This window comes from Montipora capricornis, chromosome 6, assembly GCF_036669925.1.
Source record: "Montipora capricornis isolate CH-2021 chromosome 6, ASM3666992v2, whole genome shotgun sequence".
In the NCBI taxonomy this organism is placed as follows: Eukaryota; Metazoa; Cnidaria; class Anthozoa; order Scleractinia; family Acroporidae; genus Montipora; species Montipora capricornis.
In genome coordinates, this window is record NC_090888.1 from 13,758,379 (window position 1) to 13,774,405 (window position 16,027).

The 16,027-nt window shown below is 39.1% G+C and overlaps 2 protein-coding genes across 2 annotated transcripts in view; both read right to left on the minus strand.

Moving 5' to 3' along the window:
• Window positions 1-209: 209 nt before the first annotated feature.
• Window positions 210-8,185, minus strand: LOC138050899 (uncharacterized). The gene is made up of 6 exons (XM_068897154.1): window positions 8,134-8,185; window positions 7,368-7,727; window positions 5,679-6,014; window positions 4,063-4,410; window positions 3,382-3,437; window positions 210-1,878 (listed from the first exon to the last, which is right to left on the minus strand). The coding sequence occupies exons 1-6, from the start codon at window positions 8,183-8,185 to the stop codon at window positions 1,648-1,650; spliced, it is 1,383 nt and encodes a 460-aa protein (XP_068753255.1). The 3' UTR covers window positions 210-1,647.
• Window positions 8,186-12,985: 4,800 nt separating this feature from the next.
• Window positions 12,986-16,027, minus strand: part of LOC138054673 (uncharacterized) — a 5,675-nt gene continuing 2,633 nt past the window's right edge. Inside the window, exons 4-5 of the mRNA XM_068901162.1 lie at window positions 15,283-15,654; window positions 12,986-14,307 (exon numbers count right to left, since the gene is read on the minus strand). Of these exons, the coding sequence (XP_068757263.1) occupies window positions 14,279-14,307; window positions 15,283-15,654 (401 nt within the window). The 3' untranslated portion in view covers window positions 12,986-14,278. The remainder of the gene's footprint in view (window positions 14,308-15,282; window positions 15,655-16,027) is intronic.

Consider the following 16,027-nt stretch of genomic DNA (forward strand, 5'->3'; position numbering starts at 1 on the left):
CCCAATGTAAATATTAAACCATAATCCACTCATACTGACAAAAATAAATGCATTGGTGTACAGAAGTCTGCCTTTGCTTTATAGGGGCTGAGGTTGGGGAGAGGTTTCGTGAACCCTTGTTCAATGCCATTTTTTATTGTTATGATCAACATGTAATTCATAGTTATAGATTCAGGGACCCAGGACCCAGCAAAAGACTGCTAAGCAAATAACAAAACTGCAATAAACTTTAATTTTCCAATTGCTTACACTAAGATTGTACAGATTCAAGTAATCTTGACAACATTAGTAATGTATAACTGAACCCTCGACCACGACCACGACTAGCTAGAGCCGGTATGCAGTAGATGTTTGCGTTGGGTGATCTTATTTCAAAACATATTTGACTCGAGAGAAGATGCAGAACTTTGATGCCTGCTGCAGACTCTTGCAAACAGAGTTTTAACTCTGCTAAAGAAATTTTATTTACACTTAGGTTTGTAAGGCACTTAAGCTCCAACCGTCGGACTATTCAAGCGTGGATGCACAATATCACAAAACACGAAAGGGCATGTTTAACTTACTAAAGCGGACTGTCCATGCAAATCTGCCAGTTCGCACTAATTTCTATTTTATTGTAGGGAAAATAAATAACAACGACAAGACAATTATTATAGTTATCAAATTTTGCTCAGATGTAGTGTATTGCGGAGGTTTAACTTGCCTTTAACCACTAACGCGAGCCAATGCTCATATCATCTGAGACAATGTAAAATTTGAAAGCTGACGTTGCTCTACCACCGTAGAATTGTTGCTGCGAATTTTAACAGAGCGAAACTGGTAAACGAATTTTATTTAAATTAGTCGGGTTTGTAAGACGCTCAGCTTAAACAGCTACTCAAGCGTGGATTCTCCAATATCACAGGAGAAGGTAGGATTTAACTTAGTAAAGTGGACTGCCTAAATCTGCAATTATTCTAGGCGAATGGTGCAAAGAACAACAATTATCCTTCTGACTTCAAAAAATATATACTCATTTGGTACAATTTTGGGACAATCAACCGTTGTTCCTGAATTTTTATCACACTTGAGGGTATTTTTTACCCCTCTTCCATTTTTTCGAGGGGTGGGGGAAGGGGGAGGAATTACCTATTTACCTTCAAGAAGTCTAACACGTAGGCTCAATCAAACGTCTCCGACAATGCAAGTAATGTATGTTACATCGGTAAAAAGGTAAAGTCTCCGCTTACGAGCCAGAAGGCTCATCAGGCCACTTATCTCCGGTTTCTGTAGCATGAAGCGACTAGGAGTATTTGTACTCCCCCCTGGATGGGATGCTAGTCCATCGCAGGGTTACCCCCAGCATTACGCCGGTACCCATTTATACACCTGGGTGGAGAGAGGCACCGTGAGAGTAAAGTGTCTTGCCCAAGAACACAACACAATGTCCCCTGCCCATGTTACATCGGGCTGGTCAATTACCAGTTTTGTAATCAATTTGGTAAATCTACGTCATGACACACTCATTAGAGCTAGGCCATTAATTAAACTGATTTGATGTCACTATATGTCCTGCAAACGGTAGCTTCTTCCAATTTCAGTACATGTAAGTAATATAATGACTGACTATACTAATTGATTAGACAACAAACATGCAGAGTCGTATTACTATTCATCAGTTTCCACTACGTTCGTTAAATTGCCAGCATCATTGACCAGCTGATTCAGTTCTCTCGTCATCGTGAAGATTCGGGCCACAAGCTGTTTCGTGCGATAAAACGTACTTGTCTTTCTCTTTTTGTCGTCCATTCCATCTTCTTTCTTTGCGAAAGACTTATCTGCAGTTACATTAAAGGAAATCCCAGCACTTTTAGAGGCACGTTTCTTGGTGACCTCTCTCTAAAATTAAATAGAAAAGGTTGTTGCGAGTAAACATAATATGGAACATGACTTTGGAAAGCCTTTAGTTACCGACAGCAGTGGCGTGGGGGGTGAATTGAAACTACTACTATTTTCATACTCTGAAAAAAGTCTAAATAGTTTAGGCTGCCATTTTTACTTTGTTTATGTTATGTGTGTGTAATCGCATGGGCCCAAGGGTAATTAAAAAGGACTAATTTGAAGCGTATTTTCAAAACTTTGAAAATACAAGTGAAATTAATCCTTAATTGCACAAGGGCACATTGCGATTACATAGTTATCACATAAACGGCGAAGTTATCGAAGAAAGCCCGTTCAATGCCGCGAGAAATGACGACGTTCAATTTAACACGTTTTCATTCGGAAGTTTAATTCAATAAATCCATGCTGTTAACAGAAATATAGCTTAATTTAACTAAACTGTATTTTACCTGTGCCAAAAAAAAAAAAGGCAGTTAACCAGAGTTAGAATCTGGAGGAAGATTATGCTTGTAACCTCGCTTGTTCGGGATAAACAACTGTTAACCAATCAGGATCAAGTAATCATGCCCTCTTGATTACCAAAAGTGCTCACGTGATTAAGAAAATATGCCCTCCGTCTCAGCCAGTCAGGATTCAGTAATTTTGCCCAGTATGTGATAAGCATTTAGTAAAGTTGTTTACGTCAGGTAAACAGCATCTGTTCCAACAAAAATCAAATATGATTGAAAGAAGGTAAATGGAAAAAGAAAGGAGCTAAATTAAGGAGTGGCTAGCCACCCTATTCACCCCCTATTAAAGAATGAACTCAGTCCAGTGAACTTATTTAAAATTACCAAAAAAATGCGTAAAATCGTCCATAAATAATAGGCATATCACAAAGTTGAAGCAAGAACGAATCAGCTGTAGGGCTGATAATGCATTAGCAGCCCGCTTTCAGTCTTTTGCGGCCCACTGAGCGTGTGTTTTAAAGAGGCTGATTTTCTATTTGGCCGCGTATATTTATAATAATGCGTAATATGTTAATCCGATAAACGAGACATATCACCTTAAGAATAACTGACCTCTGTTTGCTAAAAACCACCCAAATAACCGATTTTTCGACGGAAAATTCATCCCAAAGGATAAAACAATTCGCTGGACATGAAATCAAGGTAAGTATGTTCTAGCGAAAGCGAAAACAAGCAAATATTTTCAGGGAAAACACAATTCTGTAAGATCGAAGGAAAACTTTAGTAAAACCGCTCCGCGATCGGTTGAAAATTTCGCCTTCGCATGGCCCAAACGTGCTGGCCTCCAAAGACCATTTGCGGGAAAAACGTTGATACCTTACGGCCGTGCAAGCGATCAAATCGAGATTTTTTCTGGTTATAATCTACCGGAAATACCTACATTCTCTGTTCTCCAGTCTTCCTCTATATTACGCGGGGAGTCCCAAGGTGCCTCCTCGGGTTTTTGGCCCTCTGGGGCCAAAATCTCTGCGGGGGCAAGTGCAAAGCTCACCAACACTTTTGCTTCGGTTTGAGTAAAAATGGGCAGCAACGGAGTAGTCTTTGGCCCTGAAGGTAAGAATGGGTGGTAAGTGTCAATTGATGATAATGATGATGAATGATGATGATGATCACAATAACAATAATAATAATAATAAGGGATTTAAACAGTGTAGATGAAATGAATCAATAAAAAAATGAACAAAGGAAACAAGACATAAAAAAATATTTAACAAAGCAATCAACATTGCAGACACATTGAAAGAAAAGGAACCTTACACTGGAGCACTAATTGGGAACGTTCTAAATTGAAATTATCAAGTCAAAATCAAATTTTGAGCAGAGGGGAAAACCGGAGTACCCTCAGAAAAACATCTCGGTGCAGAGTAGAGATCCAACAAACTCAACCCACGTATGACGCCGAGTCTGGGAATCGAACCCAGGCCACATTGGTGGGAGGCGAATGCTCTCACCACTGCGCCATTCCTGAACCCGCTGAACGAACAAATGAACGATGCGAAGCGGCCTGCTGGATGGACGATCAAATGGAACTGATCGATAAATTGCATGGTTAAGTTGGGCGATGGATGGATTAACGAATGAACACTACTCAGGTGAGTAGTTAAATGGCTGGGTAAGAGACGGTGTGGGAGTAAAGAGGTCACTTTTCACTTTAACAGTGCATGTCCCTTACCTTTACCGTCCTTCAAACGTATCTTGAGGGTAAATCGACGCGGAAAAGCGCTAGAGTTCTCTACATCGGCAATATAGTGCACCTCCGCATGTATCTTTAGGCCATCGTCTCTGCGTCGTATAGGTGTCAGAGGTATTGAGCCTTCTTTTACTTGCAATTGATCGGCAAGATCTGAGCTTGTTTTAAGGTTTTCACTGGTCACATAGCAGCCGCGATTCGAATTGCATCCAGCACTGCTATTCTCAGTCAAATTGTCGAAGAGTTTAACATCTCTAACCAGTTCCCAGGGCAAAATGTCAACGAGGTGATTCGTCACATTCTCAACAGCGCCAACATGGCTCCAAATGCCTGAATGCAAAAGAGGCGGCGATAAATTCATATCATATTACCGCAGGAGGTGAATTTTTATCACGAGGCTCCTCATCTTTAATTAAGCATTTTTTTTTCTTCAGTCCAGAAAATAAAATCAGTAACCTGAACACATTGTACTCAGTGCCGCATTGTCGATAAACTCATTCATGAAGCCTCTGTTCTCCGTTTCCTCGTTATAGGGAAAACTAATTCTAGTGCGGCATGGAAACTGTCTCGGTCTGACCCACATATCCATAATGTAGATAAAAGGGGACAAGGAAATTATCCATGACAAAACAATAGTAAGCTATATATTTCTGCGTACCGGGAAAAAGCAATTTCTAATCTTGGATATCCTATTCGCATATGGTGAGCTTCAGCAAATTTTCTTTTTTTTTTCTCTCTCTCTCTCTCTCTCTCTCTCTCTCTCTCTCTCTCTCTCTCTCTCTCTCTCTCTCTCTCTCTCTCTCTCTCTCTCTCTCGTTTTCCTGCTTTTTCAGCGCCAACTTGAACTACGTCATAGGCGCATCGCAACGTCATATGTGCAAATGACGATCCCCCACATTTTTTGTTCCTATAAGATTGTTTCTTTCCCTACCCTTCTCCTTTGCTTCCAAAGCGACTATGTAACGGACTTTAATGATCCGAGATTAGTTATAGTTTTTAATACGAAGGGAAAGCGACAACCAATAAAAGAAAGTGTCGCTCGAACAATTGATTGTGATAGAGCAGTTTTCAAATGACTGTCGAAAGTAATTAGGCTATTGCAATTGCTACGCTTAGTGATTGGTTTAAAAATCTTGCTCGCCAGTTTATTAACCAGTGAAAAGAAAAAAACCGAAATCAATCGTGCGCCTTGCAGGCGACATAGAATTGCTACGAATTTTGGCTTGGTTCGTTGCGCACTTGCTGTGATTGATTGACGTAATTACTTAGGTATTTGTTTTACGACACTCAATTGAAAACCGCTCTATCCGACATCAGTTGGTCTTCCTTGTGGAACAAATTTCCATTTGTTTCAAACTCAAAATCGGTACTAAGCCACGACTCCGAGAAAAATAGAAAGCCCATTAAAAAAAAATAAAAGTAATAAAAAAAAATAAAAAGATAAAAAAATAAAATAAAATAATAATAAATGCCAGGGTACAGGTCTTGGCTATTATTCAAGCAGAATTCATTTTAACCAATTCAATTAAGAAAGAACTTCTAAAATCGCGCGCAAACTCGACCCTGTCACTAAAAACAGTAAAAATTACTTCACTTACACTCCACAGAAAAATCGACAGTGATGAATGACCTAAGGAGAGAAAACGAGTTTTCCGCCCTTACGGTACACATGAATTCCACGGGATGCCTTGCTGATTTCCAAGATGTGCGCTTCAAAGTCAGCGTTCCACCACGCTCGATGCTCAACACTTGTATTCCATGTGGTTTCCTTGACTTCTGTGTCACGTCGCACTGATGTCTTACGCAGAACGCGAGCCGATGCTTGAAGCCTTTTACTTCCCAAATGGTTTCTCGTATTTCGCTGACTCCTACCTGTGCGTCACATTTTATGCTAATGGCCTCGTTAGGGCAGTCCTGACATATAACAGCTGATCCTACGGAAGAAAAACACTATCCTTATCCTTTATTCGAATTACCAGTTTCAGTTCCTCGATGCCTGTGAGCTTGATCTTCCCTAACTTTATCCTTAACCGGCAGACGGACAGGCTCAACTAATAAGAGAACAGTGGTCCTTTTCGACCACAAAATCCCCAGAATTATCGGGTATATTTCGGGTCCCCTAAGTCCCTCCCAAGGCTTCAAAAGAAGCATTTTTCTTGCTCGAAAGCCAGATATTCAGGATAAGCCACTCTTTTCTATTGCAAATGGCATATGGGGCATGGCACATTTTTTTCATTTGACAAAAAGCTCCCAGTTCCGGGACCTTTTGCATTATCCGGATCCCCGTGTATTTGATTTTTAATTAAACAGAACAAAGAACTTTGGTGTTGATGAAGTAGAAGGAATTATGTGCGAAAAAGAAAGAAAAAAAGCAGGGACTTTCACAATTAATTGTCCGTAGCCGGGGTTGTTTGCGAATAAATGTCCGGCATGACGTATCTTGCAAGTTAGTAATACATACATACATACATACATACATACATACATACATACATACATACATACATACATACATACATACATACATACATACATACATACATACATACATACATACACACATACATACACACATACATACACACATACACACACACATACACACACACATACATACACACATACATACATATAAGAATGGGTGGTAAGTGTCAATTGATGATGATGATGATTATCACAATAATAATAATAATAACAATAATAATAATAATAATAATAATATTAATAATAATAAGAAGGGATTGAAACAGTGTAGATGAAATGAATCAATAAAAAAATGAACAAAGGAAACAAGACATGAAAAAACACTTAGCAAAACAATCAACATTACAGACAGATTGAAAGAAAAGGAACCTTACACTGGAGCACTAATTGGGAACATTGTAGATTGAAATTATCAAGTCAAATTCAAATAATCTTTTTTTTTTTTTTGAGGAGAGGGGAAAACCGGAGTAACCGGATAAAAACCTCTTGGTGCAGAGTAGAGAACCAACAAACTCAACCCACATATGACGCTGCGTCTTGGAATCGAACCCGGCCACATTGATGGGAGGCGAGAGCTCTCACCGATGCGCCATCCCTGAAGCCGCTGAACAAACAAATGAACGATGCGAAGCGGACTGCTGGATGGACGATCAAATGGAACTGATCGATAAATTACATGGTTAAGTTGGGTGATGGATGGATTAACGAATGAACACTACTCAGGTGAGTAGTTAAATGGCTGGGTAAGAGACGGTGTGGGAGTGAAGAGGTCGCTTTTTACTTTAACAGTGAATGTCCCTTACCTTTACCGTCCTTCAAACGTATCTTGAGGGTAAATCCACGCGGAAAAGCCTTTGTATGGACCTTTCTGCTAGAGTTCTCAAACACGGAAAAGTAGTCCACTGCTACGGATATCTTTAGTCCATCGTCGCTGCATCGTATAGGTGACAGAAGAATAGAGCCTTCTTTTGCTTGCAATCGATCGGCAAGAGCTGATCTTTCACTGGTCACGTAACAGCCGTCACGCGAAGTGCAACCAGCAATCCTATTCTCAGTGAGTTTCAAGTTGTCGAAGAGTTGAACATCTCTAACCAGTTCCCAGGGCAAAATGTCAACGAGGTGATTTGTCACATTCTCAACAGCGCCAACATGGCTCCAAATGCCTGAATGCAAAAGAGGCAACGATAAATTCATATCATATTACCGCAGGAGGTGAATTTTTAACACGAGGCTCCTCATCTTTAATTAAGCCTCTTTTTTCTTCAGTCCAGAAAATAAAATCAGTAACATGTGCACATTGTACTCAGTGCCGCATTGTCGATAAACTCATTCATGAAGCCTCTGTTCTCCGTTTCCTCGTTATAGGGAAAACTAATTCTAGTGCGGCATGGAAACTGTCTCGGTCTGACCAACATATCCATGGATGTAGATAAAGGGGGTCAAGGAAATTATCCATGAAAAACAATAGTAACCTATATATTTCTTCGTATTTCTAATCTTGCGTATTTCTAACCTTGGGTATCCTGTGCATATGGTAAGCTTCAGCAATTTTTTTTTTCCCACGTTTGCCTGCTTTTTCAGCGCCAACTTGAACTACGTCATAGGCGCATCGCAACGTCATATGTGCAAATGACGATCCCCCACCATACCATTGTTTGTTCCTATAAGATTGTTTCTTTCCCTACCCTTCTCCTTTGCTTCCAAAGCGACTATGTAACGGACTTTAATGATCCGAGATTAGTTATAGTTTTTAATACGAAGGGAAAGCGACAACCAATAAAAGAAAGTGTCGCTCGAACAATTGATTGTGATAGAGCAGTTTTCAAATGACTGTCGAAAGTAATTAGGCTATTGCAATTGCTACGCTTAGTGATTGGTTTAAAAATCGCGTGCCAGTTTATTAACCAGTGAAAAGAAAAAAACCTAAAACAATCGCACGCCTTGCAGCCGACATAGAATTGCTACGAATTTTAGCTTGGTTCGTTGCGCTGTTTGCACTTGCTGTTATTGATTGACGTAATTACTTTGGTATTTGTTTTATGACACTCAATTGAAAACCGCTCTATCCGACATCAGTTGGTCTTCCTTGTGGAACAAATTTCCATTTGTTTCAAACTCAAAATCGGTACTAAGCCACGACTCCGAGAAAAATAGAAAGCCCATTAAAAAAAAAAAAGAAAAAAGAAAAAAAAAAGAAAAGATAATAAAAAAAAAAAAAGAATAATAAATGCCAGGGTACAGGTCTTGGCTAACAGCACCCGTTTAAAATCGTATTATTCAAGCAGAATTCATTTTAACCAATTCAATTAAGAAAGAACTTCTAAAATCGCGCGCAAACTCGACCCTGTCACTAAAAACAGTAAAAATTACTTCACTTACACTCCACAGAAAAATCGACAGTGATGAATGACCTAAGGAGAGAAAACGAGTTTTCCGCCCTTACGGTACACATGAATTCCACGGGATGCCTTGCTGATGTGCGCTTCAAAGTCAGCGTTCCACGCTCGATGCTCAACACTTGTATTCCATGTGGTTTCCTTGACTTCTGTTGCACGATGCATTGATGCCCTTTGCAGAACGCGAGCCAATGCTTGAAGCCTAGTGCTTGCCAAATGGTATCTCTTATTTCGCTGACTCCTTCTTGTGCGTCACATTTTATGCTAAGTGCCTCGTTAGGGCAGTCCTGGCATATAACAGCTGATCCTACGGAAGGAAAACACTATCCTTATCCTTTATTCTAATTACCAGTTTCAGTTCCTCGATGCCCGTGAGTTTGATCTTCCCTAACTTTATCCTTAACCAGCAAACGGACAGGCTCAACTAGTAAGAGGACAGTGATCCTTTTCGACCAGAAAATCCCCAGAATTATCGGGTATATTTCGGGTCCCCTAAGTCCCTCCCAAGGCTTCAAAAGAAACATTTTTCTTGCTCGAAAGCCAGATATTCAGGATAAGCCTGCTCTTTTCTATTGCAAATGGCATATGGAGCATGGCACATTAAAGCTCCCAGTTCCGGGAGCTTCTGCATATCCGGATCCCCGTGTATTTGATTTTTAATTAAACAGAACAAAGAACTTTGGTGTTGATGAGGTAGCAGGAATTATTTGCAAAAAAAAAGAAAAAAAGAAGCATGGACTTTCACAATTAATTGTCCGTAGCCGGGGTTGTTTGAGAATAAATGTGCGATTTGATGTATCTTGCAAGTTAGTGATGCAATCAGTGTACTGAGAAAGCTCGGTTTTTCAACGACTCTCGCTATCTCCTAAGGTGTTTCCGGTTTAACATACTAAGTTAGGCGTATCAAGGAGGGGCTTTTCCCTATATCATCGAAAGTGACAGAATAGTACCATTGTCATATATTCAAAAATAGAACTACTTTCGCTTATTGAAGAAGCATCGAAGAAATCGTGGATAAAGCAAGTTTGCCATTAGAACCGGCATTAATTGATGGCGGTAGGGCTGCAATGGGTTGGCAGGATGATTAGAAACGTATCGCCTAACTAAGAGAAGGGAAGTTAATTTGTTGATCTCTTTTTTTAACGAAATATATAATGAACGTTTACAAAGCATCAGCACAAAAACCAAAGGGATTTGTAAACATCAATTAAATGTTCACTCAATTTACCAAGTATTATAGAAGGACGGCATTTTTCCTGATCATCACTGAAATGAGTTTATATATTTATGTGAATACTTCGAAATCGAATTTGTTAGTTAGTATCCGGCCCACTTATAAGGATTTTTTTTCGGGAATACTTTGAAAGAGATGCAAGATTAGTAAGCTTTATTCTTACTTACCACATATCAGGAATATCCACCAAGCCAACGGAAAACCGCTATTTGTCATGATATATAACTTTTCGTGGTTCTAAGTTCAAAATGCCTAAGACAGAAGGGAGACCTACTCAATACCATAAAGGAACTGAATTAGTATAGAGAATAATCATATAGCTATGGCTTTTTCATGATAATCCAGTCGTTTTGAAAGTCTATACATGATTTGATCACTCTTTCTTAAACGTTAGTTATGCGGGAGAGAAAAAAGTGGCTGATTTACTCAGTTGAGTTCCCTGCTGCTATACTTGAAAGCTGACTCCATATCATAGGATTCAAGCGTTTTTAAGTGTACACAAATGTACGCCTTTTTGAAAAAGCACAAGTCCTAGATGTTGCGTGGATAAAAAAAGTGTTGTTGTTGTTGTTGTTGTTTCGTTAAAATAAGGCCTTGCTTACCTCTTTTCTGCCAAGGACAAAACGAGCAAAGCCGGCTGTGATTGCACTGATTGATGCACTCTGGCTCAAATGAGGAATCAGTAATTGGATTTATTGGTTGGGTGGGGACAATTTCTTGACGAAGTTCTGACATCATACATCATGTGCACTGAGTGTTTACCGATTATGTAAGTTGGGAAGTGTAAGCATTCTATTTATAATACTTCAAATCGAAATTTTGCGTGCAATGCAACACTTCATATGATTTCGGTTTCCAATAGTTTAGAAATGTTGTTACCTTCCTCTTCTTTAGTCACAAAGGGGCTGTCTGAATCGGATTTTCGTTTCAACTGGCCATTGTATTTGACGCTAAAACTTCCTTGCTTTGGTTGAGCTAATATACCGTGACATGGTGGCAGTAAAATCATTGAGTTTCTGTAATATGTTACCACCACTGACGGGATAAGGGTTTTTTTAATTCCAAACACAAAAGATAGCGATATTTTCTCTTCAGCTAGCAGATGTTCGGTTAGGAATCAGCTCTGAAACAGCGCTGTAACATTGCAACGTTGCACTAATAGACTATTACTGAATAACCTCAGGACTCCAAACCAGTGCAAGCCGATAAAAGTGACCCTAACTACGTTTCCTCGCAAAACACATTTAGTCGCGTTTTCATTATTTTTTTGACTTTTTGTTTTATGTAAGGCCGATGTGATGATAGAACAGTTGCGTTAAAACCAGAGCTTTATTCTAAGTTCTCCAAGTCTACAAGCCGAGCGGGCAGGTAATATATACCCCGCCTAAGTACATACAAGGTCAAAGTTAAAAGTGTCTTAAGCTTGGTCACGAAATTACCATAAAAAAGGAGGGGACAGTAATTAGACGGGAGCAAACTTATTGTTTTTAACTACCTACTTCATGTGTAATTTATTCATGTCTTCTGTAGATTGTCTAGATTACAATTATGTTATATCAGGGCTCCCTTCCGATAGTGAGATAAATATATATCCACGAAAAAACATAATGAACTACATAGGACGCTTTCCATTTGACGGAATTCGAACTGACCGGCTAGACCGGGCATTTGGAAGAACAGACTATAAGTGTGTCACACTTCGAGGATGATACATACTCCTCCACAAGAGTGCGAGGGCTTATCGTGCAAGTGTTCCTTCAAATTGTTGCATTTTCTTTGCAAACTGACGGGTCTGGCCGGCCAGTTCCGACAAAAGGAAAGTTGAAGCGCCCAAAGACTCCCTTTCATAGAGGCTAACGTCGCTAGTGCCTTATTGTACTAAAACAAACACAATCTGTGTCAAGGTTCTATTATCAGGCAATAGCCTGGGGTATACTGGTCGATTATGCTGCAAGTGCGCTGCAGTTCTCGTATATTGTGTATTTAGAGCTGCGACCTATTGCTTTTAAATGTAACACATTCTTCCGATTTTATTCTTGAGCACGGTTTGTTATTTGCTTGGGCTTTGGATAGGTAGCTAATCACCTTGTACCTTATGCGAGGTGCTAAGTCTGCCAGAGATAAAGCAAAGCCCCGGAAACTACGAAACCAAAGTTGAAAAGGTCACTTCTATTTAAAATAGTTACAGCTGCAGCTAGTTTATCGGAGAAAGGGACATGAAGTATCGAAAGATAAAGCCGGAACAGTTACTATCTCAGGGAAATTGTGCGATTTTTGTTGAAAAGGGACAGTTAACAATTTTGGATATAGAGGCATGGCTAAAATGTCCGATAACCGGAATAAGCAGGTTTGGAGAAAATTGCTGACGTCAGCAGTTTTCTTGGGCATTTTTTTTTAGTGTAGAACGAGGCTGCATTTAAAAAATTGCGCAACGGAGTGTCAAGACTTCCAGAAAATATCAAAAAAGAATTCAAGCATAATATCACCAGGGATTTGGATTGTAATAATAAGCATAATAGTAAAAATAGCATATTGATAATATAAAAAAATAATAATACTTGTTTCCACAAGTAAACTTAAGATGTCATCTTAAATTAAACCCTCTTTTGCATCATTTTGTTGGATAGCAAACACCTTCTATACTTTTAAAATGACGCGTTCCACACATGGCTATAAACATGGCTTTGACCATAAGCGCACAGGGGCTGTGCACTGAAGGTTTGCTTTTGAGCACTTGCACAACCGTCTGCAGGCTTCCTTTCAGGAACTCATAGCAGCTTTGCTGGGTTAGTGGAAGTGTTGGCCACAAAGGAACTAATGTATTATGACTCAACTCTCGGCCGTGACCCGCTAGGGTATGCATTCGGCGTTTAGTTTGGTGGTCTTACATCACAACATATCCGATTCGACAGAAGGTCAGTGCAGAACTTTCATGCACTTCTTAGCTATAGATTTGTAATGCGTCGCCGAATAGTCGAGGATGGATAAACAATACTACTACAAGACAAGAAAGGATTTAACTTACTAAAGTGGACTGTCTAAATCTGCCAGTTCGCACTAATTTCTATTTTATTTGCATTTATTGGCCATATTTGTAAGGCGCTAAGCTGCAACCAACTATTTAAGTGTGGATACTCAATATTACTAGAGAAGAAAGGATTTAACTTGGTAAAGTGAATTGTCTAAATATGCACTAATTTAAGGTGAGTGAGTTAAAGAACAACAAATATCCTTTTGACTTCAAAGAAACATACTCATTTTGTACCAATTTGATACATTTAACCTCCGTTTCTGAAGCTTTATTACACTTCAGATTTTACCGTTTTTCTGGTAATATTTTTTCTTTCTGATTTTTTTGTTTTTGTTTTTGTTTTGTTTTGTTTTTTTGTTTGTTTGTTTTTTTTTTGTTTTTTTTGCTTCACCTGTGCTCTCTGAAAGCAGTAAATATATCGTTCGTCTATTGTGCATCTAAAACTAACTTTCAAAGATTGTGCCCTACGGTGTCTCTACGTAACTAGTACAATACAAATAACATCTCAAAATTATATCTTAAAAGATAAAAGATAATAATTGTAATAGCAATGAACATTCAAAACGAGGGTTGGTTATCCCGGACACGCTCTTCAGTTTTGTTTTTGAGGGGATGGGAGGGCTTGTTTTTACCTAGAACTGGTCTAACAAGGAGGCTTAATCTTAGGGGTGCGTAATTAAACGCCTTCCACGAGGCAATTAATTTATGTTACATTGGACCGGACAACAGACCTCTTTCAGAATGGCAGCCATATAAAATATCCTTCTGTTTTAATTCAAATAAGCCTTTCTAGCCTCGCTATGACGAGTAAATTTCGAAAGAATATTTGCTTCAAAACGAGGTCAGTAGGTCTAATTAACATAAATACAAAAGAATGTAAAAGTGGTCGTCAATTATGAAAGTGGTCCATTACCATGTTGGTAATCTATTTGGTAGCAAGCTGAGCCATTTAACTGATTTGACTGACGTGATACACGTCCTGCAAAGGGTAGGTAGGTTCTTTGCGAATGACGTTTCTTCACGGGTACATTAAAAGAAATCCCACTGGGACGTTTAGGGGCACGTTTCTTGGAGACCTTTCGCTAAAAAGAAATAGAAAAGTTTGTTGTAAGTACACATAATATGGAACATCATTTTGGAAAGCCTTTAGTTACCGACAGGAAGAGATCGGGGGGGGGGGGGGGGGGGGTAATAACCATTATTAAAATAATGGTCATACAAATACAAAGCTCACCAACTCATTGGCTTAATAATAATAATAATAATAATAATAATAATAATAATAATAATAATAATAAGGGATGGAAAGAGTGCGTGAGTGAAACGAATCAATAAAGTAATGAACAAAGGAAACAAGACACGTAAAACAATTAATTAATATTTAATATTCAACAAAGCAATCAATGTTACAAAGGAACTGAACAAAGAAATGAACGAAGCCGGAAGCGGGTTGGATGGTTATTCAGATGGAACAGGTTGATTTAAGCTGGGCGATGAATGGATAACAAATAAATATAAATACTGCTCATGCAGATGAGTCTGTGAATGTTCGGGTAAGAGAGTGTGCGACATTTAGGCTTAGCTACATAATTCCGGATTTTTATTTGGAATTTTAGGCATCAAAAAGAATTTTAGAAACTATCGGGAATTTTAGAAAAAAATTGACAATTTCGAGAATTTTAGAGCAATTTGAACTTTCACCTTACATGCTGCAAACTTTTCACAGGCAAAAACGTTGACAAAACGTGTTTTTTCTTTTATAATTCCAAGCTACCAGGAGAGGGTTTACTTCGTTCATATCCATTACTTATCAGCGATTATTCGCCAAAAGGGGTCCTCCGTAGTTTCGGAATCCGGATTTTTGCTTGATAGCAAATATGCATATGGAAGACTTTGCACTATAAGAACGAAATTTATAAGAATTTTCGGGAATTTTAGAGAGATTTTTGGAGAATTTTAGACATTTCTAAAAGAATTTTAGAGCTATGGTTTGGAAAATTCCGGAAAGAATTTCAGACATTATGTAGCTAAGCCGAGCGATAGTGCATGTCCCTCACCTTTGTCGTTCTTCAAACGTATCTTGAGGGTAAATCCACTCGGAAAAGCGTTTGCATGGACCTTTCCGCTAGAGTTCTCAAAATCGGCAACGTATTTCACTGCCACGGGTATCTTTAGTCCATCGTCGCTGCATCGTATAGGTGACAGAAGAATGGAGCGTTGTTTCTCTTGCAATCGATCGGCAAGAGCTGAGCTTGGTTTAAGGTTTTCACTGGTCACATAACAGCCTTCACGCCAAGAGCAACCAGCAATGCTATTCTCAGTGAGTTTCAAATTGTCGAAGAGTTGAACATCGTAAACCAGTTCCCAGGGCAAAATGTTCATGAGGTGATTCGTCAAATTCTCAACAGCGCCAACATGGCTCCAAATACCTGAATGCAGAAGAGGCGGCGATAAATTCATTTCATATTACTGCAGCAGGTGAATTTTATAATACGAAGCTCTTCGTCTTTAATTAATTAAGCCTCCAATTTCTTCAATCCAGAAAAAGAAAGCAGCAACCTGTGCACATTGTACTCAGTGCCGCATTTGCGATAAACTCATTCATGAAACCCCTGAGTGTTCTCAGTTTCCTGGTTATAGGGAAAATTAATTCTAGTGCCGCATGGAAACTGTCTTGGTCCGACGAACATATGCATAAATGTAGATAAACAAGGACAAGGAAATTATCCATGACAAAACAATAGTAAGCTTTCTTTTTTTTAGTTCGACGTTGGGAGAACGCAATTCTCGACCTTGGGAATT

Excerpts from the sequence above, each read along its gene's own strand:
- LOC138050899 (XM_068897154.1), bottom strand. The coding sequence starts at position 8,185 with ATGACGTTGCGATGCGCCTATGACGTAGTTCAAGTTGGCGCTGAAAAA. Across the intron at positions 4,411-5,678 it reads TGTCGATTTTTCTGTGGAGT|GCATTTGGAGCCATGTTGGC; the intron begins GTAAGTGAAGTA and ends TTTTGCATTCAG. Across the intron at positions 3,438-4,062 it reads ACGTTTGAAGGACGGTAAAG|GGCCAAAGACTACTCCGTTG; the intron begins GTAAGGGACATG and ends TCTTACCTTCAG.